General features: G+C 40.9%; 1 protein-coding gene across 2 annotated transcripts in view; it reads right to left on the reverse strand.

Moving 5' to 3' along the window:
• The window catches only part of skap1 (src kinase associated phosphoprotein 1), a 224,681-nt gene that overhangs the window by 69,611 nt on the left and 128,112 nt on the right, over window positions 1-26,958 (reverse strand). For both annotated transcript variants that reach the window (XM_007904379.2, XM_007904380.2), the window contains 5 exons: window positions 18,941-19,024; window positions 15,379-15,462; window positions 12,906-13,024; window positions 10,168-10,231; window positions 6,851-7,030 (listed from right to left, as the gene is read on the reverse strand). In XM_007904379.2, coding sequence (XP_007902570.1) covers window positions 6,851-7,030; window positions 10,168-10,231; window positions 12,906-13,024; window positions 15,379-15,462; window positions 18,941-19,024 — 531 coding nt within the window. The remainder of the gene's footprint in view (window positions 1-6,850; window positions 7,031-10,167; window positions 10,232-12,905; window positions 13,025-15,378; window positions 15,463-18,940; window positions 19,025-26,958) is intronic.

Raw genomic sequence — 26,958 nt, forward strand, 5'->3', positions numbered from 1 at the left:
AGAAAAAAAATTGCCAGCAAATGCCAGCTAATTACTAGCAATGAGGAGTCCTGGATAAAAGGAGCAAAATATGCAAATACAGTACTTTCGATGTTGTTATAGCACCCCAAGGAATGCAAATTACAACAAACATTCTGATCTGGCAATTCATTAAGTTTTCTACTCTATAAAGACACCTGATGTTGCTCCAAGCATTGAGGCATAAATGTCAATTTGTATTCACTTTTTAATTTTAAGATTTTATGTACTTCTGATGTGAAAATTGGAAACTTTATTACCTGTGACATTTTATTGTTCCACCACAGAGCAGGACAAAACACTTTCCACTGAAAGTCATTAATAAAAGATGTCTTGTGGTTTTTAAAAAAAATTAAGAGGTAAAAAATGCTTTAAATTTGATGACTAATTTGCACAGCAAATTGTGGCGGTGTGCAATGCATGGTATGTAAATAAAGGTCATATCACACTGAAACAAGTGTGCATTTTTACTCTTGGTAATGTACAGAATACAGATTTTTAGCAATTATGACAGGAGTGGAGATGTGAAATGAGTGTCGGTTCGCAAAGGTGACTGGCCAGTTGCTTCTGGGCAAATGTTTATTCCAAGCACTTAATTCTCAGGATAACAAAATCTTTATTATGAAATACAACCCAAAATCAAATAGAATCACAGATATAAAGTAATTAACCCTGCTTGGTTCAAAACTCAAAACAAAATCGCAGTCAAACTGAATGAGCCAGTTGGACTAGCTTGTCCACCCTGTCAAGTTCTTGCTAAAATGCCGTTTTTCCTGAATAATTCTTCAAAGTTGTGCTGTTGTATGCTGAATATGAGAAAGACCACCTGGGAAGAACAGCACTGTTACTAATGGGTGTTGTAACAAGCCCGTGGAAGTCTTAATGTTTTAAAACTTTGGAAAAGTCAAATATTTCTATTGTGTGTACTCCTCACACTGGACAATGTGTGAGAACAGAGAAGGGCTAAGGAACTCACACGCCTTATTTACAAGCCCATTGTGGGGTCAGGGGCAAGAGAACGATGCTCTGCACTGAGAGGGTTCTTGCTGTCATGAGCATCCATTGTGAAAAAGCAGAAACTCTCCACTGCAAACAAAGAGGGTCTGCCACAATCCTTTCAACACTTTAAACAGTGTGGTCTTTACATAGAACAGTCTGTTTGAAGACTGCATGATTTAAAGTGTTCAAATCTACTCTTTGATGGAAGTGAATTAGCAAGCAACAGTGAAAACTGATTTACCAGCTCACTGCTTCCAGCTTGTCATACAGCATTGGAGCTTTGAGCCGGAGGGTTTAATAATGTTGAACACTATACATGAGGATTGGAGTGAAGACTAAAAAAAAACCTTTTTAATCCTTCCGCCAGCAAAAACCTATATTTATTTTTTAACAGAGTGCCTCCTAGACTGCATAAATCCTGTGGGTTATGCCTGCACCATTATCTATTCACTTTTCAGCAAGCAATAAAACAAAGTGTGGAAACCCAGGGGCAATTCAATTAGAAATTTCTCACCAAATTATTCAAAAAGACAAAAGAACACAGCCGTTGAAAATGGCAGACGTCAATGATTGGAATTTAGTGATGTTATAAGGAGATTGTCTGGTAAACAACCTGCACCGTTTATACAGTGCTTGCTATACACCCCCTGCCTGTTGCATCTTCACTGCAGCATCAGTTTACTCCTGAACAAAATCGACTCAAACGAGTAATTCTCAACCCCATACAGGAATGATGGGCTGCTTCTTTTTTGTGTATGTTTTTGTCTTTTAAGTTGAATTCCAATCTGATTATGTCAAGTTAGGCAAAGATTCAGCAATAATAATAATCCTTGCGTTTGATATAGCGGCTTATCACGTCTTCAAGACATCTCAAAGCACTTCATAGAATATACTCCGAAGTGAATTAATTGTATATTTTGTGGGCGAAATTAAGATGAACAATGAAATAATTTCAATGGATTTCTAGGGAGATTTGCTCACAATGCCTGAGCATCAACATATACTAAGAATGATCCTTGCATTTGCCTTATCCGGTTGTCGAGACGTCTCAAAGCGCTTCATAGGATTTATTGTAATGTGTAGTGACTGTATTTTGTAGACAAACGCGGCAACCAATTTGCAGACAGCAAATTATCTGTATTTAGGATTAATCTGTGAAGTGCAGTAGCCCAGAACTAAACAGTGAAGAGATGAATATTCTGGAGTTTTGTTGAATTACCCTTTTGGATCAGACAGTATTCATGCACAACTTCTTCCCTCCAGCTCCTTTCCAAGAAAATAAACAGATTTAGCAAAACCTGCATGAGGGTAGACAGAATACAATCTGTGGAAGAGGTGGTTTAAATGTCCTTTTTTTAATTAATTCTTTCATATTTTCTTGCACAATTTTGGCAGAACAGGACGTTTTTAGAATTCAGAACGTGGTCAGTTCGGTCAGATTTCTCTCAAGAAGGTTTAATATGTCATTCTTGTGTTCAGTAACCTTCAAATGCCTTCAAGTCCTTGCCTCAACCTGCTTCTGTGACCTTCTGATTTGCTGTGTACTACACACTTACCAACTCCCTCCATTCTGCTAGCTCAGCCTGCTTGACAGCTCCGACCCTAACGCTGGTGGTCGAGCTTTCAGCTGGTTTGCTCACACTATAAGGAACTTTCTCCCTCTTTACTTTCAAAATTCTTCTAAAAGTCTGACCGCACCTTTGGGCACTTCCCACTTCTTCGCCCCATTTCCCATCTCCAACCTTACTCGGGATCCCGTTCTGTCTCCATCCTGTGCAGATATTAGCTCCCCCACTGGAGCTGACTATTTTAAAAAATGATCAGATAGATGACTGTTTGAAAAAAAGTTTAGATTATGATAGCAGCTATATCAGAACTTCTCATGCTGTCAAGTATAGTGACGGCTTTTATAGACCAACTCAGTAGTTATTTTATACACAACAAAATTTCACAAACAACCATGAAGTAAATCATCAACATACTGTATATGGAAGATTGTGGCCAGGGCACTGGGAAAAAGTCCTCTTACTTTCAAATAGTGTCACGGGACTTTTAGCATCAACTTGAAGAACTGAAATGGGTTTAATCCTCATTTGAAAAACTACAACTCTAATAAGAGTGCAGCACTTCCCCAGTACTGCACTGGAAATACTCCCCTTCCCTCACTGGAACCTTATTGTCTGGAGAATATATGATCAGCTACCAATCCTTCTGACCTTAAACCTTGAAGTTTTCAACAGTTTTAATAACGTTCACATCAAAATTTAACCATTTTTTATTACTAGATCTGTGAATTTTGTTGGGACCAAACTGGATTATTTTATTACGGTTGGAAAACTTCCTCAATGTATGCAAACTCCGCTCGCACAAGATCATAATATGCTTCCAGATTCCTGGCCATTTAGGAACATTCTGAGCTGTGAGCTGTACATTACAAATATTCAATCTGTCAACAGTCTGAATGGTGCAACATAATATCTTTTGCACATGTTCCCTGTCGAATGCAGTCTTTGCCCACCCAGTCTCAGTGAGAATTCAGAGAAGGGGCCTTACATTTTTGAAGGTGTCAATGATCCAAACTGTCAAATAGATTGAAAGCAAATCATGTGAAGTAAAAGAAGAAGCAATGAAGCGTCCATAGCTGCACAACCATGAGCTGTCCATGGCACCGAGCCCGAGAAACACATATCCACATTGATAATAATAATAATAATCCTCGCATTTGATATAGCGCTTTTCACGTCGGGAGGACGTCCCAAAGCGCTTCACAGAATATACTGTAAAGTGAATTGACTGTATATTTGTGGGCGAACGCGGCAGCCAATTGCGCACAGCAATGTCCCACAGACAGTCATAGATTGAAGATGACCAATTTATTATTGTTTTGGGTTTTTGGAGGGATTATGATATCGATGTACCTGCTCAATTAACTAAATAACATTGCAAAACTCCAAACCAGAGTTTGGCTTGCAAATACACAGCTGTCAGCTATATTATTTGCATGCTATATTAAGCCAAATGAAACACAGGATAGAGTAATCACATCGCGTGGTACTGAAGAGCCTACAAACTGACACGTGAAAAACATCAAGGAGACAGACAGATCCCTGGCTCAACTCATTTACGTGTTGCTTTATATTGACAGCTATTCGGGTTGGGTGTTTTCATCACCAGTTTATGCCAGGTGCCCTCTTGTACATCGTCTAATCGAATGTAGCTCATAAAGTGAACCTTGACAGTGAGTGTCGAAAGGGCATATGAGCACAAAAACCATCATAGAAAATCCCTGTCCTCACCCAACACTCTTCCAACACAAGTTACTGCATAATAATCTTTGCATAGCACCTTATCACGTCTTCGAGATCTCAAAACGATTGAGAGAGGGAGAGCAGAGAGAGTGTGAGATTATGAGAGGGGAGGGTGTGAGAGGGGGAGAGAGAGTGTGAGGTGGGAGGGAGTGAATGTGAGGGAGGGGGGGAGATAGAAAAACACAGCAAGGGGGGAGATTGAGAGAGGGTGATTGAGTAGAGAGTTTGAGAGGGGATAGAGAGCATGTGAGGGAGAGAGCGTGTTGAGACGGGTGGGCGGGTGTAAATTCAGAACAAATCTATGCAAACACCTAGGGAGATAATAATAATAATAATAATAATCCTTGCATTTGATATAGCGCTTTTCACATCAGGAGGACGTCCCAAAGCGCTTCACAGAACATACTGTAAAGTGAATTGACTGTATATTTGTGGGCGAACGCGGCAGCCAATTGTGCACAGCAATGTCCCACAAACAGTCGTAGATTGAAAATGACCAATTTATTATTGTTTTTGGTTTTGGAGGATTATTATTAGGCTCTGTGTGGAGTAAGGAAACTTGCCCAAGGTTTCGCCCTCTGCCTGGAATTGAACTCAGGTCTCTCGCTTGATGGTTGAAGCAGGAAATGTTGATTCTTTCAAACATGGATTAAAGAGTTTTCTTTTAGGAAATAACATTATGGGATATAGGGGAGAGAGAGAGATTGATTGACAGGGTGTGAGAGGAGACAGCGCCTAAGAGAGAGGGGGGGAGAGAGAGTGTCCTCCCCCGTCCCTCTCTTCGTCCCCCAGAAGGCAGGTGTACCAGGGTTCTAGTGTAGCACAGATTGACAGCAGACCCACACTATACCTGGGTGCATTGTAATGGTGACGCACTATGTTTGAAACACAGAGTCTGCTCTGAAGTCCAGTAACGGATCCATTTTACCAAAGAGTCGAATCATAGAAATGTCACCACAGGAAACCAGTCAGCCCATCTTGCCTATGTCTTGTTAGCTTTCCACTGGAGTTTCCTACTCTAATCCTACTTTCTTGCTCTTTACCCAATAACCTTTATTCTTTCATCATTCATTTGTCTAAATCCTTTCTAAATGAAATAAGCGACTTTGTAATAATAATAAGCTCCCCACCCCCCTCAGCTCCCCTACTCAGCCTACCCCCACCCACCACTCAGCTCCCATTGTAAATTGTACGGTAAAAAACACTATTGAAGCTATCCACATAATCTTCATTGTATGTCTGCAGATTACTCCCAAACCTCCAGTCAGTGCCATTAAGAGCAGGAAGCATAACTCCCACTCCTAGTCACTTTACCCCTTGAAGTGATATTATTTCCTAAGCATAAGTGAACTGCATTCAGCTCAGGTTGCATTTAACAGCAATGTTAAATCTCACAGTAATCATGCACAATACAATCACTTTTTTAGCGTAAAAACATTTCCAATCATAAGACCACTTGTGAAATTTCAGAGAAGATTTAGATAATAGACATTCTCCTGTAATTCCGGTGTGTCCATCTCTGAAGCTTTATTTCCCAGACATACAGTCTTACATCAAAACAGTCCTGTTGTTATTGGGCTGCTGGGAATTTGTAATACAGGAGGAAACCCAATACAGTATTAATCATAGCAAACAGATCCAAAATGAGATAAATCACAACAGTCAAAGTGGGAAACCATAAAACCTCTGCAAAGAATAATGCAGCGATGCATGGCTTGGGTGTGAAACAAAACTCATCTGGGTATGTAAATTCATGTTAATTGGTCTCATTTAGGAAGCAACACAGTCCTTCTACCACAAGCATTTATTGTTTCAGACTTCCTTCATTCACAGGGCCTTTGCTCTCTCTGGATTTAATGTAGATTTCTATTTGTGTGCATTTTTTATTCTGTTTCAATTAAGCGGTAACATAATGTTGGTGGTAGGAAGAGTGGTCACAGGGAGTGATTGTCTCTTCTCCCGTTAGCAAACTTCCAACCCAAGGCTTTGTGTCAAACGGCTGCACAGGGCACAGAGCAAGCTGCACAGAGAAAGAAGGAAAGTAGGAAGGAAAACCCATTGAAAGTGATGCTGGTAGAGCGCTGTGAGTCAGCCGCCTCTGGGGCAAAAGTGGAAAGTGTACAAAACAATAAATATAAAAAATGTTTTGCAAACACAAAATGCTGGTCAGGGTCTCACAGTCCTTACAGCTTAAGATTTGGTGAAAAGTTGACCAAATTTGACACTGCTTGTCGCACAAGTCAAATCCAAATTACCAAGGAAAGTTTCACAAGTTTCTAAATTGTTTCCCATCCTGTTGTTGTTCTTTCACCTGGGTGTTAGATAACAGTATATGTTTCATTGCCGACTTCTTGTTCTCCAAGGAGATCAATCAGGTACATGAAAAATTCTGATTAAATGGAGTGGAACCTTTAAGGGGTGTTTTTAATCCCAGCAGTGACATCCACATCTCAGAGATAAGCATAAAAAAATTCATAAGTAAAATGATACCGTGCCTTCGAGAGTTGATGATTTCCCCAAATTACCTGGCAAGACTTCGTAAATATCTTCTTCTTCTTCCTGGTCCATTCCAGCCATCGAACTCTTATGATTTGGTTGATTGGCCAGTCCAGAGTCTACATCATCGTACGTCTCCTCATCATTTCCCTCTTCCTCCTCCTCCTCCTCCTCCTCCTCTTCCAATGGTATAAAATTGGAATTCATGTCTGAAGAAAAATCAGCATTGCGATTTAACAGAACAGTTCAGTCCTCCTGCTCCCCTCAATCTTTCTCAATAGCAGAAGAGTAAACCATTGACCAAATATTGCTCCTGCAGTAATTCCAAATCCCCAAAACATTAGAAAGTAAGCTATTAGTTCACAATTTTTGAACACAAGAGAATCGTTGGCCCTCTGTCGGACCAGCAATTCTGACCATCTCAGAGATAATACATCGACTCCCATTTCCCTGTACAGGGAAATAGCAAGCCTAAGTATATGCTAATGGATACAATCCTTAATCTGTCCATGAGTTTACTGTTTCTTGAGTTCAGCTGAGCTTATGCAGCTGCTACACACCAATAATTGAATCATCCATTGCTCCCAATAATCAGCAGTCCTCAGCACTCCTGGCATTTACAATAGAAACACAGAATAGGATGTTACATGGGATCTGATTTTCATTCTAGTCTCCACCTCTTGGGATGAAATGCTCCCCTTTCAAACAACTATAAGAGTCCGAACTGAAATGAACTTGAGGCAGTTTCAACAGAAAACTGCTATCTATTTGGCACTTTCCTAATAGAAGCCAAAAGGGTAGCTCGTGAGAAATCTGGAAATATAATAGGGGAGCTCTTTTGAGGCTGGAGGTTAAGATCTATTTTTCATGCAGTGCAGAGGGAGTTTGCTAACTCATGCTTATACCTGAACTGGGAGCTCAGTGAGACAGTGCGGAGCAACTTAATCATCGTACTTGTAATTTTTTTAAGGAAGGAATTAGTCATAGAGAGACTTTCTTTACATTTTCCATGAAAATGTGCCAAAATGTACACTGTAAAAAGCAATGAAAGTAAGACCTTTCACAGCTACATTTTTGTAGAAGAGGGATCAAACTGGAGCAACCAGCAGAGGATCCAGAACATACAAGCTCCACTCAGTTTAAAGCAATAAATAACAAAATGAGTATTGGCTCTGCTCCTTGACATCATGCCCGAGAGGCTGTTTAGAAATAAAAACTGATTAGCTTAAAACACAAGACTCAGCAAATGTCGCCTTTTAATACTATAGAAGGTGTAAGTGAATTCAAATTAAATCTCTTGCAGGAACATCACTGAGTGGGACTGACCTGCCATTACTACTGGTTCATCTGCTAAATCTTTATCATTCCCCTTCCAAATTTTCTCCCATTTTCTCCTGAAGGTGCTAAATCTTCTTGAACTGGTACTATCTGTCCTCCAGCACCTCGTCTAAGTGGCCATTCTTCATGTATGAGCTGAGACGATGTGTGGGAGTTAGGGCTATTGAACCACAGAAGGTATCACAGCTGAGCGCGAACCTGTCTTCAACTGATTTCCACAAATGCATGTGGAGTTCCCAGCAGGGGTCACCAGATAGCTATTATCTGGTTTTTATCTCTTTCCCAGCACACCCACTGCAATTGGCCAGGCCACCTGCTACAAGGTCTCTAGGAATGCCGGGTGGGTGAGTGGGTGAGCGAGCGAGTTCTCAAAGAGATTGTATTATATATACTGTCCATGCTGCATTCTCCTCTATTCTGACAAGATGCACAGAATGGAAAACCGCTTTACCGAACATTTCTTTTCCATCAATATAACAGTTTATAAAATATAGTCACTACACTTTACAGTATATCATGTGAAGTGCTTTGAGATGCTCTCTTCCCCCACCACACACACTTTTAAATTTAATTTTAAATATGTGAAAAGGCATTGTATCAATGTCAAGAATTATTACTCAAATCCCAATTTCCCTCTAGCTCAGCTCTTTAACTCCATCTTCCCTTCCATCCTGCACTTTTCCAATCCAAGGCCCAAGAGGAATTTCTTAGGAATCCTTCAGCTTCTTACCTGGACATCAATGTCATCACACACAATAATACAATAATATCAAGGCAACTGGGCTTGTGTGGAGTGCTGTTTGATCAACATGTTTTGACACGTGGGGGGGGGGCTTTTTAATTAGCGAGTTATAAACAAAGGAGACGTGAAAAAACAGACAGCTTTGGCACAGACACAAATGGTTTCCGCCTGTGCTGAAACGCTCTGTTTCTGTGAAGAATTAGAGCAGATAGATACAAGGCATCAACTTGGCTCAGTTAGTTGTACTCTCACCAATCCCCCTGATAAAATTGGTCATTCACTTCATTGATGTTTGTGGGACGTTTGCTGTGCACAAACTGCTGTCACATTCATCTACAAAACTGTTCACTCCAGGATTCCTTCCCTCCACAGACCATTTGTGGGCAAGAGCACAAATTGTGTCCTATAGAGTATCTCAGTCTGCCCCTATCCCTATATCCTCCAATATTGTTCTCAAGCAAGATAACTGTCCAGTTCATTTTGAAGAACGTTTTTTTTAAAAACACATTCCCTACAGTTCTGCTCTCAATCTAAGTGAATAACTTACCTTTCATGTAGGAAAACATCTTAAAGCGCTTTACTGAGACAGAATGAGAGTCTAAGCAGGTGTTATCCATTCAAATTTGCTGGATGCTGGAACCATTCAAATTTTCAAGACTGAGGTGGATAAATGTTTGTTAGGCAAGGGTATCAAGGGATATGGGGCAAGGGCAGGTAATTGAAGTTGAGGTACAGATCAGACATGATCTTATAGAATGGTGGAACAGGCTCAAGGGGATGAATGGCCTTCTCCTATTCCTTTGCTCCTTAGTAAGATAGAGGATAAAGGAGGAAGGTATGTGAAGGCACAATAAATCTTTAGACTAAACAACTAAATACACACTCTTCTGCCAGCTTGTTCTGCCCTTAAAAATCCTCAATGAGGCAGAGGCAAACCCTAAACCAGCACCAAGAGTAGGTGGCACAGAGATAGTCAGGCCTGAGCGAATGGCCAAACTATAACCTTTAGGAAAATTCAGAAATCATGAATAGAAATTAGTGCTAAATAAATTAAAACAGGAACATTTTATTACTCAAATATTGAAAAATATTTCAAGCCAAGTAAAAAAGGCAAAGACGCAGAGGTTGTTCACAATACAATTTAAACCATTTTGGGAGAGTTAGTTTAGCAGTGGCCTTTTCACATCCACTTTTATCTGTGTGCATTCTGTCCTGAGTATATTCTGCTCCCCACAGAAATCTACAATAAATAAAAAACACATTTACCTTTCAGTACGAATAAGATGTAATCGACCCATTCCTTGGCTTCCACATGGCTAACGGCAGTAAACTGAAAGAAGAAGGAGTCTCTGAGCACAGTACAAACTATCTGCAATTAGACTAAACCTGTGAACAACAATTGAAACAGCAAGGAAGGTAAAAGGCAGGTACAGGAGAAAACACAAGACACCTGTAACACTATCCACATGAAAGTGGTGAAATAGTTTTAAACTTGTTAATGGATTTGAATAACCTGCTTTCAAGCAGTTTACAAAAAGGATTCATCAAGTTGTTTTGTTCACAAATCCCAGGACAGCTTCCTGATGGCTCTATATTGCACTATGTGGTGTGGAACTGAAGCCTCAGGTGCGGTCCCCAATCTGTGCTGGAATGGCTGTTCACAATCAGATTAGCACTAAATATGCGACGACTTGTTTCAGTGCCAAATTAGCCAGGGTTCCCTTTCCTGATCCCCATCACTACGCTGTGAGCAATTGGCTGCTGCATTTTGCCCACAAAATATACAGTCAATTCACTTTACAGTATATTCTGTGAAGCGCTTTGAGATGTCTAGAAGACTTGATAAGACGCTGTAACAAATGCAAGGATTATTATTATTATTATTATTATTATTATTATTATTATTATCCAAGGAACCTGGAAACCCAACTGCTAAAATTTCCCACAAAGGAAAATTAGTTGTGTTCCAATATTCTGTAGTGCCAAAGCACTGGATCACACAAAGGGTGGAAGAGAGAAAATTTAGGATACTAGCTTTGAACCCATGCTCAGCTGTGTTTCTGCGGAGAGAAACCAAAGGCTGTGAAAAACAGAGAAACAGACTTACAACATTCTTAAACCTTTTCCTTTCCCAGTATGTATCCTACAACCACTTGTGCTAGCCACAAATAAATCAGCGGAACTGCGAATAATACAGACCATGGCATCCTGCCCTTTTCTAACTATATCTTGGGAAATTTTAACATTGATCGCAGTTGAAGACTAATGTTATGTTTTGGGACAAATTAATGGCAGTGTTCATGGACCATTGTTAATAAAGTCCATCAGAAACTGCAAGAAATTAGCGAATGCCCGATGGTATACTATAGCGCTCTGATATTGAAACATGCACAGAAAACTAACTGTGAGATTAGATCAATAAAACATCACAATCTAATTACACTTTAAAGAAAATTAAAAACACAGACAAAAAAAATTGTCTGTGGAAAATCACTGGAAGAGCAGAATTAAAATTTGTATACAATGCAATGTAACATACACTCTCCCTGAATGTGAGCTGGTGCCCAGGGATACTTGGTTTGCCACAGGGTCTTCCCCTGGCCCTGCAACTCTCAAGAGATACAATAGCACAAGATGGTGCAGCTTACCATGCCCAGTCACAGACTGCAAGTACATTGGCACTGTGTCTTCTCCAATATTTCTGTTGGAGTCAACACAAATCTCATGCACAATCAGACGTCTGCTTTTATCTATGTTAGCAATATTACCATTGTAAATGCTCCTCCTAAACCACCATGCCACCTGCTTCTTTATACTTCACGGCTGTTTCTGGAACTGTGTTGTCTGCAAATTTGCATCCATGTTTGCCAACCATCAAAAAAAAACATGCATTTGATGCAGTGTATTTTTAAAAAGATTTTAAAAAAATTAAACCATGCCCTTGTGCATTTGTGAATTCACACCGTTAAAGTGTCGTCACTTGATACAATGCCTTTCACATCGGGAGGATCTCTCAAGCACTTCACTGTAAATTCACTGTAAATGAGACTGTTTATTTTGTAGGCAAATGTGGCAGCCAACTTGCACACAGCTACGTCTCATTTATCTGGGGAAAGTCAGCCAGGACACAAGAAAAAGTCCCTTCTCTTTTCGAGCAGTGCCATGCAATCTTTAACATCCACTTGAACAGACAGACAGACCTTGGTTTAACATCTCAGCACTACATCAGAATGTCAACCTCTGTTTATGCGTTCACCTTCCTGATGTGGGACTTCAACCTACAACTTTCTGACTCACAGATGGGAGTGCTACCAACCGACCCACATTGACACTAAATATAAAGTCAATAGATGTGACAATAATTTCCTGTGAAGGGCTTTGATGTCCTACACACTATATCAAATGCAAAGATTATTATGTGGGGTTTTACACTCAACTCAGGTTCACAAAATGTCAAGGCTGCATCCCATCTGGTTTAGGCTGAGCAAGCAGCCAGGGAGGTTGATGGAATCCAACCCAAGGACAATGCTTGGGAGAACCAAAATAGATGGCTTCAGTCTTTTTGACATTAAGCTGCAGAGAATTGTGGCTCTTCCACAATGTCAAGGTGATAAGCTAGAATGTCAGAAAATTAATCTTTTTTAAAATTCCCATTTCTCCACTCTTCAACCTGGCTTTTCTCTCTCCGACAACAACATACATTGTTCCATGGATTATATATCTCAATATATACCCACCCCATATCATTCAGTAAATGTACCCACAAAAACACATTCACTGCATAATACAGTATACCCTATGAAGCACTTTAGAACATCCTCCCAATTTGTTATAACAAATGTAAAGATTATTATTATTACTCTTCCATTCTTAATTGCATAAGAGACTTGTCATCTCTAATAGCAGGACTCTGTACATTTTGTATTGTTAAGAATGCAACCAAATTGAACTTTTTGACTTCCTGGTGATTTTTGATGAAGTTCATAACAAGATTTAATTTATACCTGGTACGTCCGCTTGTCCGAGCCAACAAGCTCAAAGCAGCAATTCTTCTTGGAATCCTTCCTGGCGTTTTGCATCAGGTAAGCATTACTGATGTAAAATGCTCCTCTTTGCTGCTTGTCTGCAAGAGACCAAATAAAGAACTAGACAAGCAATTAGACAAGCAAGTGATACACCCAACAAACATTACAATTCTGTTCAGCCTCATTTCTCTGACACTTGTGGGCACAATTCAGAAGATTTGATGCAGTAACATTGCTCTGCCTGATGTCATCAGTGTGGTTTAGAAATCCGATTATAATATTAATCTACCAGATGGATGAGTTAGAGAAGCCCGCACGTATCACTGATGTTTCTTGGGCAGCATTTACTAAATGTGCTACTGACATCTAGTGGCAAAAGATCAATAGTGCACCAACTTTACCTTTATTTTATTGGCAGGTTGTCTGATTTGGCCATCATGGCCCTTTCTGTGGTATCCAATTAAAATATTAATTGTCCTTGGAGCCTCGAATATATGATCAAGAGAACGTTGCTCACAATATGTCACACCAATAATCCCACTCCATGCCCCACCAGTGCTGACAGAAATAGGATTTGAAGTAATATACCAAAAGACATGAAGAATAAAATTTTTACACTTTTTAAAAAAAACACAGGCAAAACTATTGAGCTACTAGTGAGATCAAATAAAATACCAATTGGATATTTTGATTTTTTTAGTCATCTGTGTTGGCTGGTTGCACAGCAGTCAAGAATGTCTGCCCGATACCTCAATTTTGAGTAATTAGAGGGAAAAAACATACATTCTAAAACAGAGAGGGAGATTTTGACAAGATTTTCAAGAACACATTCATGTACAAATATGTTGTCCATTTGAAAAGCAAGAGACAATAGTATGGGGTTATCTACTGCATTTACTGAATCCAGCAAACTTATTGATGTTGGTTAAGCACTACTATGTTCCTGTCACTGAGTTGAGAGTATTTGCCACTGTGACTCATATCTTCCCTTCAGTCACCTGCTGCCTTTTACCTTGTCTGGTCAGCAGTGTCAGTTTAGGCTTGTTTACACTACTTAGCCCTTTAAGATTACTCCAACTCCAGTTTCCCTTAAAGGCAGCCTGTGACAGAGTGTATGATTATAAGGCAATTTTACAATTATAATGTAAATATTTGTATTTTAAAATTGCAATATATTTATAAGCACATAACAGGAAGCAAAGAGAATAATATTACGATCAGTTCACACCAACTAATTTACAGGATAATTGCTGAATGTCTGTGCAGTGCTGTCTCTGTTTCAGTTACATTAGCTGTTCTGGTTACATATAGTCTGTGAAGCAAATCAAACTATTTTAGGAGACTTTTACGATCTCCCAAATATGCTTTAGAATAGTTTCCACACAAATGTTGGTCAAGGGAATACCCAACTTCAAAGGGAAGCCTGACTACTGATGACAGGGTAGATCTCACTTATGAAGCTCAATGGAGACACAGTAAACATCTCTAACCTGAAGTGATGACAACTTAACGGTTGTGGATTCACAAATGTGCAAGAGCATGGTTTGATTTAATGCCAGTTTTTTCCCTTTTAAAAATACAGACAGCGATTAAAGATACCTTCAAATCAAGGGACAATTCAATAAAAGAGTTGTTTTGGTTTTGTTACATTTAAGTCCAAACAAGGTGTTACCAAAGTGATCAGATAAATGACACCTATCTATTCGCAAATGAAATACTGATTGTATATTTTGATATTTTTAGTGGATGCTTTGCAAAGAGATCAAAACCTAATTTGATGAAAGGAAACGGCTGCGTGTAAAATTCTGGGGAATTAAAAGCATTTGCCAGGAGTTAGCTGACATCAACAATAGCTACAACTGGTCCAAGTGCCATTGGCCCAGGAGATGATGGATACGAGCAAAAGTCCCTGTCCTGATGCTATTCAGTGATCCTTGTTGGAATCGTGCGAGTCAAATTGGCTGGGTGATGACACCCAGACACCACTCACTAGTGTGAAAATAGCTACTTGGGACAAGATAGTGGAGGGCCGTATGCCTTTGTTCCAAGTATTTCCAAATTGTAGACAAATTTCAAGACATGGGAATCCTCATTGATAGCCAACCCATGGTCCACCGGCCAAAAGTGGTGTCAAGAAGTAGCCTGCTGAAGATTTGCACTAGTCCAGGTAAGTCTGTGTTAAATGAATATTTTGTTTCCAGTCGCTACTGAGTAACGATATTTATAGTGCGGTCATAAATCAAGAAATATTCAATCAAGAAAAATTTATTTGTTTGGCCAACCACACCCCCATTTTCATTTTAATATTGTTGACAACATAATATTCCTTGTTGCATGGTTGATGGATGACAAAACCCACAGGGAAAAGAGATAGATCAGAGAAAGCGCAAAAAATGCAAGAATAATATGACTCAAATTATTTTTAAAAACATGACATTGATAGATAAAGTACCTTTTTCAGTTCCATAGTAGTAGAACGTATTGGTGCTCAGCACACAGAATCGCTTCTGCCATTCAGAAACAAAAAAACTGTGATCTGAAGAGATAAATCAGAGTTAAATTTCCGACCTAAAAGAAGACATTCTTTATCTCCCCTCCAATGCTCCCAAGTTTCTTCCTTCATCCCGCTTCCCCCCACACCCCTCGGCAGGATGGTCTTTAGGTTGTTGCCAAGGGAACATGTTGGCCAGTACTACTTAGAGGAACATTTTGAGTATTTAACCCCTTTTTTTTTGGTCATCTGGGTATCTGACTGACACATGGGGAAACCCATCAGCATGCTTAAGAATATCCAAACCAAATTCCATGCATCCTACCTACACATGGAAATTCTAGAGATAGATTGTTGGAATGGAATGCACACTGGAGAGACACATCCTGTTTACCTAATTCTGTAAAGCACTAGGTGCAGGTTGGCAGGAGCCAAGGCTTGGGGACCCCAGTGTACGTTGGAGTACTGCAGGAGTCTAACCAGCTAAAACTGTATTACTTGCCATTGATAGCACTGTTTGGCAAGCTTTCCCACTGCTTGTCCAGCTAGGACTACCGTACATGTTAGGGCTTGCCTTGCAGGGTTAACAAGAGTTGTGTGGGAGGATTCCCTGCCCCAGTGACTGGCCTGTCCCTCCAAGTCCTGCCGATGAGCTGGGTGCCGTTATCAGAAGTGCCCTGGAATACTGCGGACCCGCCCGGCTCAGGAACCGGAGTACTGAGACCGCCACAGAGGGCTGTCTCTGATATTGCCGGACATGTCCCCTTGGAGCCAGTTCAGCTCCAAGGAGACCCGGCTTACAATTCAACTCCAACCCCTGCTAGTTTGCATTTAGTTTCCAAGACACACGTGTTACTTGTTTCTTGCTGAATTAACCTGTTTGGAGTGTGGTTATACAACCTCTTATTTCTTTTTAAAGCAATTAACTTCAGGACCGATTGGTGGTCTCCATTGCACAATTCTCATTCTACAAAAGCTTCCCATGAAAGGTGCAGCCTGTGTGGTTCAGGCTGCAGTGTTCTCCTGTCTGATGGACTGCTCTGCATTCTCCGGTGTAATGAATACAATGTTCATTCAACAGCGTCTTCTTGTGTAATGGAGTGTGTATATCACAAAGAAACAATATAACACACTAAAAAAAACCTCTGTGGAAATACTGGGAGATGTGTGAGTGTCCTTCAAAATGACAATAAATCTTGTGAAAGCCAGTCATTTGATCTCAAGAGTTCACCCCTTGGACAAAATGGCATAGTGCTGGAAAATAAAGTTCAATAAATCAGGAGCTAATAATTTATAAAATCTACATTATTGCCTGCCATCATTCACCAAAACAAATACTCACTGCACTTAGAGGTGAATAACACCATTTGAACATAGAAGTTAAGGTTTGTCTGTATCTGACATTCCCAACTCAAACTAAAATAGGAAAAAAACATTTGAGTACCATATAGGATACTGGCTCTTTGAAAAATCACGTCACCCCTCCACGTATCGAGGCCTATAACACTCTTAATGAAGTGTAGTATACAGAATAGATGGGGGCAGATTCATCTCACAAAAGTGCATGTATAGATTACATTAATGAAACACTAGTCTCTCAGAAAGTATTGTTCATGCACAAATCTTCATTTGTAGAGATTTCATTCTCAAGAGGATTTTTTCAATATGGTGAGGGATACCTGTCCTTTTCAATGAAACATTTTTCCACTTTTATCTATCAGATTCGGTGGTAAATACTTGTAGGTCAGACAAAGCAGATTCAATAAATCCAGCAATCCCAGGTTCCACTTGGCCTCATGAAGGTAACTTAAGCCCAACCTTGGAAGTGTTGACAGTCGACCATGCTATTCACCTCCACCACCTCTCTCTCCTCCCTCTTCCACCTTAGTGGGTCCGCACTCACATGGTTCGAGTCCGACTTAACAAAGCACCAGCTCAGCCAATAGTTTTTCTTCCCGCCCGGTCACCTGCAAGGTACCCCAATTCTCCATCCTTGGCTCCCTCCTCTTCTTTATCTGCGTGCTCCCTCTCGGCAATGCCATCCGTAAACTTCCACATATGTGCAGACGACACACAAATCTACTTCTCTTCCTCCAGCTGCGACTCCCAGGCGATATCAACGCCTGGATGAGTGCAAACCACCTGCAGCTGAACGCTGACAAGACGGAAGCCATACTTTTTGGCTCCCTTCAACATCTTCTCCCCTACGGCTCAGACCACCTCACCCTACCCAATCTCTAAGGCTTACCAAACCCGTGCACAACTTAGTCATATCCCACATCCGGTCCCCTGGCCAAGACTGCTTACCTCCACCTCCGCAACATTGCCCGCCTCTGTCCACTTCTCTTTCCAAATGCTGCCAAAACCCCTCGTCAACGTCTTTGGCACCTCCTGCCTCGACTACTCAAACGCCCTCCTCGCTGTCTCCCCAGCTCCAATATTCACAAAATTCAACGAATTCAAAACTCCGCCGTCTACATTCTCCCCTGCACAAAACTGTACCTCCATTACCCCAGTCCTTGTCAAACTCCATTGGCTCCCTGTCACAGAGCAGATCGATTTCAAGTTCCCCACTCTTGTATTTCAATCCCTTCACGCCCTGGCAACCCCGATCTCTCCAACCTGTTCCCTCACTACACTGCTACCGCTGCCTCCGCTCGACTGACTCTGGCCTCTTCCTTGTCTCCCGGAACCCCTACCCCACCATTGGCGGCCGTGTTTTCAGCCACTACGCCCAAAGCTGTGGAACTCTCTCCCTCAATCCATTCGCCTTGCCCCCTCTCTCCTCATTTTCAGGTTGTGTTTGAGGATCTTCCTCTTCGACTGTGCCTACGGTCACCTTCCCTCCCCCTTGCTCAGCATCGGGCTCTGCTACTGATAAGCACCTTCCAGATACCTTCAAGATACCTTCCAGCGTGAAGTGTGCTATATCAACGTAAGTTGTTGTGTACCTCTTTACACTTTTACTCTCACACACTAGCTCGGTAAATAGCGTAGACATTATTGTTAAATAATGTTTTGCCTACAGTCAATTCACGTTATAGCATATTCTATGGAGCGCTTTGAGACAGCTATGCTACGTAACAGCAGCTGGTGTTGAATTTTGGGAACTGTCCTAATTCATTTCCAATTAGACACAAAACAGTCATCACAGGGATGAAATTTATTTCATCAATCTGAGCTGGATTCAACAACAACAAGATTACATTTGAATAGCTCCTTTCACATCGGGCGGACGTCCCAAGGCACCGGACAGAGTACAGCATTTCAGACCCGAGCTGAGGGAGGGGGGGAGGGAGGAGAGAAGAAAGGTGTGGCCAATGGCCTGGTTGAAGAGGAGGATCTTGAGGCAGGACTTGAAGGAGGCTAAGGAGGGGGCAAATTCAAATTCAACCAAAAGGAAACAAAAGTTCTCTGCGCTATTCAATACCCCTTTATTGGTGCTCAACAGAGAAATATATTTCTGTAAACCAAGAAGTTCATAAAATGCAAAGATTTTTTAATAAACATTTGTAACTGGTACCTCTGCGTTTCTTCTCCAGATATCCTTGCTTCATTATATTTGGCAGCTCCTGGACTGGGAGGAGAGGAATGTCTTCGTATTGCACTAATCCAAAAAAGAAGAGTCAAGAAATCAATAGTTCTTTCCTGGTTTAGAAACAGTCTACAAACCAATATCTCTTATAAGAAAGATTTTTTTATAGGAAACAAAAATGTCTGATCTCAGAAACCATGTACAGTGTTCAGCTTCTAACTTTTGAGTATTTTATTTGATTCCTGGGTTATACTAGGTTAGATGATAAGACCATAAGAATTTTCTGGTGAAAGAAGATGAAGGTCCATCTAGTTCGCCTTCCACCATCCTGGCAGTCGCTTGACCTGTCATGTCCCAAACTATATACCGTACAGTGTATCACTTTTGACTGAGGTGTGTATGTGGTGGTGATACGGTGGGGTCAATAGTCAATGTGTGTGTGAAACCACCCAAGTATGTGCTCTCATTTAATATCCTGTGCCCTCCTCACCCTTCCCCTCTCCCACTTGCTGGAAGAGCATATCAGGATATCAGATAAGGCCACTCTCCATTACATTGCACAAGTTAATAGTTTAGTGTTGGTGAGATATTACAAACTAAATTGCATTACGTAGCAACTTTCATATCAGGAGGATGTCCCAACGCACTGAACAGCTGTGGTTGGAGTCAGGAGGGGTGGAGATCAAGGGGGTGGGAGAATGACTGAAGGCACAAAGAGGAAGGTCTTGAGACGGGCCTTGAAGGAGCAAGATAAAGGGATTCCAGGATGAAGGTCCAGAGGGTGGAGCAGAAATGGTTGGCGGGGTAGGGAACTTGGAGGGTTTATAAGTTTATATTCAAGTCTTATATTATTCAACTGTCGAGGGCATCACATTTGAAACCTCGTCAGTTTCTCACCTAATATCCACAAATACACACACTTTCCAACAGTGGTCATTGGATTCCAATCAGGAGCAGGAAATCTGATTGATTCTGTGCCTTTACTAGGGACGACTCAACTAATTGTAGCATTACATTTACTTAAACACAGTCTCGTATTCAAATTAGCTTTCTGGTCTCTATTCTGGTTTGTTAGGGAGACGTCACTCCCAGTTGCACAATACTGCATCATGGTAAGAAATTACAGCTGGAAATCTGCTAATAAACAACAACAACAACAATAAAATTACATTTGTTAGCGTCTTTCACGTCGGGAGGAAGTCCTAAGACGCTGGACTATGAGAGACCAAGCAGAGACTATGAGACAATTTTCACTAGCGTTCACAATTATGATTTGTGGCAGCACTGAAAGGAATTATTCATTGACCATCTTCAGAGATCATATGTCACTCCTACTTCATTCCAATAAAGTTTGCACACAAGGATAACATAGCTTTCTTAAATTAGGTTCCCCCAAATCATATCAGAATTTTTTTATGCAAATAACTCTTACCTCATATGCCACAGAAAATTTAATTGAACCCAATATCAAACATTAAACTCGTTATAAATTGTGACGGTATAACTTTATTACAAAACAGTTATTTGAGACTTCTCCAGTGGATCAGTGTGGAACTGAGCAATGCAGTCCAGCAAGATCTCAGATTTTATCTCTGTTTTGCACTGATATACCTGCTAGTTAGGAAAGGAGACTTGCATTTGATATATAATTTTTCATGTCTCACAGGATTTACTATGAAGTGTAGTGACTGTACAATTTGTACATGAATATGACACCAATTTGCGCACAGAAATATCCAACACCTGTGAAATGCATGACCACTTTGTTTCATTGGCCAAGACCAAAAGAAACTCCCACCAGGAGAAACTCTTCTCTTTTTGAATACTGACGTGGGATCTTTAACGTTCACCTGGATGTTAGCTGGACTGGACCACGAGCAGGCAGACAGAACCTCGGTTTATTGTCTCATCCAAAGGATAGGAATGCTTCTGCAAATTGTGTCAGTGCCTACGTGTGTATGTGTGTAAACATGTCAAATGAAGACAGGAAAGGACTCGGCTGTGATGCCCCACAACTGAATAGCTGCCGACACTCATTACTCCAGGGTCATACATGAAAAATAGCCATTTGCACGAGGTAACAAGGACTGACTGCCTGTAGAACAGTCCCTCAACACGAGTCATTGCTTCAGGAGAAGAGTAAAAGAGAAGTTTGTGGTGGGAGAGAGGAAAAATTCTGTTTCATTTTATTGATAAATTCTTGGTATTAGTGTTGAAATAGACTACCACAAACAAGGTAAATGAATGCACAGCCATGTACATTGCACATTGGCATAGCACATGCTGAAATTCACATTAGGATTAAACTGCAATTTTGCTATGCAAGAACGGTTTTGTTGTGGGCTCATTAAACTTCTATTTATTCATCAGGCGAAGAGCAGAGGGGGGAAAGAAGCAGCAGAAATCATGTTTATGAAAGCTCTTTTCAAAGTGCACCATCCGATCTGTCTGTCAGTGGAGTCTGGATGTTGGAGTGGCAATATTTCACTTCTTCTCCTGGCCCCGCTGGTACATGTAATAAAAATCTCTTTGATTTTAAATTTTGTTTAGATCTTAAAAACACGATATCCTGCCAAGGGCCTCGGAGGAAGCCCCCACAAGGCTCCCATCAATATGCATGGTAAAATTGAATTACCCGGGGACTGCATTTCCTTCGTGCACTGCTTCAGCAGTTTAATTTCATTGCATCCAGACTAGATGAGCAGTGCCAGGGATGTGTTCCCCAGGATGCTGCAAGTTCTGATAAAGATCTACTGCATAAATCATTGAGCGCAGGATGCTAATTCAATGAAATAAGCCACAGAATTGAAAGCTTCATCTGCTCCATTAAAAGATCAATTAAGGGTCCTCTAAACCCTGCAGATACTAACAGCACTTTTTTTCCCTCTCTCCAGCATTTAATTTATCTGATTGGGCCCTTTGTTATATCCAGGTTAATGATGCGAATGCAGCATTATATTTAACCCCACATGCATACAGTTACTTTTCTGTTATTATTACCGAGTTTTTCATTTTATTTTTTCCAATCTCTTACTCTCTGATTCCCAGCTGCCCACCTAACATTAATTCAGGTGGGTGACTGTAACCCAGAAATAATACCTGCTAACCTTTCGAGCAAGCCACGCTTTTGTTAAACTCCCAGCAGTGCAATGATACTAACGAATATTGTCAGGTAATTTGGACTCCCTCGCTATACATCAATGATTCTGCCGACAAAATGCACATCGCAGTGTCAGCAATGCACTGTAGAAAAGACCAAATTGACGTAATTTTAGGGAGAGGCAGTATGATTTGCTAAACAAAAATAAACAGTACTTTAGCACTTACTAATAATCTGACTTTTTACAACTCTTCGTTTCCGGGGGGAGATTTTTGTTCTCATCAAGGTGAGAAATGTCAGCATTGGGAAATATAACAATTCCACTTACAAAGTTCAGGTTGAAAAAGCAGGAAAATGGCAATGTAAATGGAGCATCATAGCAGAAAAGGTGCTATGGGATATAAAATGAGTCTCCTCCAGAAAACTGCACTCATTTTTAGTACACTGACTAGTGCCGACCTGGCTCAGAGGAGATTGTTTTGGAACTGAGTTCTCATGGGTTAGCATGACAGTTTAGGAGTGCTTCATGCTAAAAGAATGAAAAAGCATTGGTATGGAAAATGCCAGAGTAAGTGGCACCTCAGTACATAAAGCGACACGTTATCTTTACCCGCCTTTTTTGATACAAGACACCATTTATGCTGATGTTTTCCAAAGGACCGCTTTTTCAACTCAACTGTTTGCTTCCAAAATCGGGTACATCAGTCTGTGATGAACAAGGCAAATGGACGGCAATGGTCTTTTTCTGTTTCATAAATTCCTATGTTCTTATTATTTAGTATTGCCTGTACTCAGGCATTTGGGAGTACACCCTAGTTTGGGCATGTATAAAATTGATTATAAACTTGGAATTAAGTGTTCTGGTAATATCAGTGCAGCGAATTCTCTCCAGGCTGCAGTTTAAAACGATGTTGCTGAATGTTTTAGATGTTTTCTTCATTAGGACAGTGATTGGCTGCAGGATTAATCCACACATCCCTGCATTGAGATGATGGCATTGCGCTTTGATCAGCCATGTGTGACTGAGACATCTTCTCCCTTTTAGAATCTCTCCGGCACTATCCACACAGGCTCAGTGCTGTCAGTCTCTCTGTCTACACAATATAGCTTCTGACAGCCAATACAGCATTACTCTGTACTGCTCTGCACGTATCCCTGATGCACAGACAGTGTGTGATGAAGAGCCTCTGTGGTTCAGTCCGTGTCCCTATTTTTTCTCCATTTTATTCATTTTTTTTTAAAAACTCTGTTGTAAACAATCAAACAAGAAAAACACAACGAATATAAAGTCATGGTCCATTAGCCCCCTGAGTCATTCTTCAGAGAAAGAAAGAAAAACACCCGCAGTAAGATTAATGTAGTATGTCTGCATTTCAGGAAAAATAATAGTGACATCTACAGATCCCTATTTCCAGCCTGGTCACAGATCTGTGCCTTTGTTGAGAGCAAGAATTTAGTTCATTTTGCTCTTCTGTTCTATTCAGCTATACAAGGCTAGGGCACGTGGACTTTTCTTCACATTTTTCCTATTCTTCCTATTAAGATTTCCGCACTGTCCTGTTAGAAATGGAAACAAAATACAAAGCTGTTCTTGAAAAGACAGATGCTTCTCTTCAACAACATCATTTGGGCGTGTGGCGTGATTTGGGTATTTATTAAAAGTGAGGGATGTCCATGTTGGGAATGGAATGTTTCACCATTTTTTGTTTCCAGTCTTATCATCAAAGCTCTCGACAGGTCGGTAAGTCTAACCTAGGAGCTAAACAATTGTTGGGTTTTCTTCCTCTCTTCCTCCCACAACACATGGCTAACGGCTCGTCCTATAGGGACAGTCTTCCAGCCAACTCCAGTCTGTGAAGAAAAGCCTAGTTCAGACATTTGGTATTTCTCATTTGTTCTCAGTATTAGGGGTGGTTCTGAGAATTGAAAATTTGGGGCAGGCCAGTAATCTTTCCCATGAAACAATTCCACCTGATCCTGTTGGCAACACAATACTGTCAATATGGAAGCCAATGGTACATTGCTTGTAAGTACTACTTTAAAGCAGAACACAAAGATGGGTCAAGATACAGGGCGCTCAGATAAATAACAATAACTTGGATTTTTATAACGCCCTTTACGTGGGGTAGGGTCCTGACTACTTAATAGGCTCAACTTACTATAGGTCTGCTTATAGTGCACTGTAGACCCATGTTCTCCTGATGTGCAAAACACTCAGCTTCCAGTGTTGACGAACCAGATTCCTGCACTGAAACATGACAGTCTTCCAGGTCAGCAGTTCCTGCTGTCATCACTTGCAAGCTTGGCGCTGCTACCATCACTTTCTGATAAGAGAAGCTTCCTTTGCCACATCAGGAAATCAGGAGCTATCCAATTCAATCCCACTCCCCCCGTTCTCGCCCCATAGCCCTGCAAACTTGTCCTCCCCAAATAAATGATGCCAGTCATGCTTCCTGCACATAGTGTGCTACACATAGTAAGTGACGTCAGTAGCAACCTGATGACCCGGAGGCAACCAATTTTTAGCGCTCCTTATTTTAATTCAGTAAGGCCAATATACACAGAGGCACTCACAAACACATGGAGACAGACACTCACAATTACAGAAATACACAGACAATCACAACAGCGAGGCCTCCGAGTGAAGTCCATTTACTGCTTGCACCGCACATGCAAGTCCGGAACCGCTCGGCCCACAGTGACGTCAGGTAGCCAACGAGCGGCCCACGGGCCAAAACACTTCATTTGGGGCGGGTTTGTAGTGGATGGTGGTGTTTACAACAATGACAACAACAAAATTACATTTGTATAGCGCCTTTCACGTTCGGGAAGACGTCCCAAGAGGCTGGACAGAGTACAGCATTTCAGACCCGAGCTGGGGTCAGGGAGGGAGAAGGGAGGGGAAGAGGGGTGACCGATTGCATGGTCGAAGAGGAGGGTTTTGAGGCTTTACAGCGGATTTACAGAGGATTCCGCGGCAATAGTGCAGCCACACTTTTCTATTGGCCCAGGTTATCACCTATTTGCATTGTGAAGGCAGATGCTGGCTGGCCTGAAATGTAATCTCAGTAGATTTTACTGTGAGGCGGCTCTCGAGAGGTTGCTGATGACTACTTGTATGACCCATTTCTTGAACCACACCAGAAAAATAACACACAGTCTGATCCAGCTAATGAACATTTTTCTTTTGCAGTCTTTAAACTATTTTCTTAATTAGGGATATCAGATTAACCATTTACTACTAATCAAATCTTTTGAATTAAGATTAGTGTTATTCTTAATTCAGAGTGTTACAAAGAGATGATTTAAAGGGCCTTTTTATTGGACGTCCCTTTTCATGGAACTCAGTGTCCAAAGAATAGCTCATAATAATAATATTATAATTAATGCCTAACAAGTCGCCCCACTTGCATGTACTTCTCCTCAGTGTTTCTGTGTAACTGGCCATTAGATGTATTAGAGTAGATCTGCCCGTGTGATTGGGACCAGAGCTGCCCTCCCCAGCTGTTCCAACCATTCTACTCTTCCCTGTTTGTTTTGCTGGAATAAGATGTCAAGTAAGGTAAATCTTTATTTTACTGCTGAAAAGTGGCAATGTATTTGGGAAATCAACCTCAATATACTTCAACATTCACCTCTGCAGACATAACCAGTCAAAAATAAAATAAAATATAAAGAAGCATAAGAACAATGCACAAGCTAATAATTCCCACCTAAGATATCATTAACACATTAATAATTCATTCTAAAATACAATTATATCAACAATCTATTTAAACAATATAATGTTTGATGACAAACTGTAGTAGTGATGGTCAATAAACAGATGAACTAATAAGTAAGATATATTGCAGGACAGTCCCGGATAAGTTATTTACCTCCCCAAAGGAATACCTAGATTTACAAAACTCACAGTCCACAAATCCGACTGAGTATGGAACTATTATGATTTTGTAAAGTGCCAGGGCATAATGAATTGATTTTGATTAAAAACTCCAGACACTTCATTTAGTTTGAAGATTCTGAGGGAAAAAAGTGTGGATGCACAGGAGATCCAGCAAAGCATCCAACGCTGCTGTGCATAAGCCCTGTAAATAGCATTATTATTATTAAATAGCATAGTTATTTGGTCACCAATCTTGGTGCTTTGTAAGTCTCTGTCGTGTACCAATTGATGCACCGAGATCATTAATGACTATTCATTGTTTTATTTTAAAGTTATTTTGTGAATATCTATTCAAACAACGTAATGCACGATGACAAACTGTAGTAGTGATGGTTACTAAACAGATCAACTCATAAGTAAGATATACTGAACAGTACAAGGACATCCTCGTCCTCACCTTCAAAGCTCTCTACGGCCTTGCTCCTTCCTACCTCTGTGACCTGCTAACCCCGTACAGACCTGAACGCTCCTTACACTCAGCGGGCTCCGGCCTGCTCAACGTCCCCCGCCCAGCCCGCCCCACCATCGGAGGTCGGAGTTCATCCTTTGGAACTCCATCCTGCAATTCTTTACCCTTTCTCCCTCCCTTGCCTCCTTCAAGGCACATCTCAAGACCCTCCTTTTGGACCACAGCCTTTGGTCACTCTCCTCCTACCCCTAACCCTCCGTGCCCTCCACCACTCCTGATCCCAAGCCCCTGCTTGGGTCGAAATCCCTGACTGTCCAGCGCCTTTGGACAACCTTTCGATGTGAAATCTATACAAATGTAAGTTGTTGTTGTTGTTTGCTCCACTGAATTTCTATACATCTCATTTGTGAGATTTTCATTTGTAGAATTTTATTTTGTCGAAAAGAATATATTTAAATAAATGTGCCTGTGTTCAAAAAACTTGCTTTAACCTCAGTCAGTTACTTAGACATTTGCAGGTCTCATTTGCAGTACTATAGCATATTAGTCCA

The sequence above is a fragment of the Callorhinchus milii genome, unplaced genomic scaffold, assembly GCF_018977255.1.
Source record: "Callorhinchus milii isolate IMCB2004 unplaced genomic scaffold, IMCB_Cmil_1.0 Scaffold23, whole genome shotgun sequence".
In the NCBI taxonomy this organism is placed as follows: Eukaryota; Metazoa; Chordata; class Chondrichthyes; order Chimaeriformes; family Callorhinchidae; genus Callorhinchus; species Callorhinchus milii.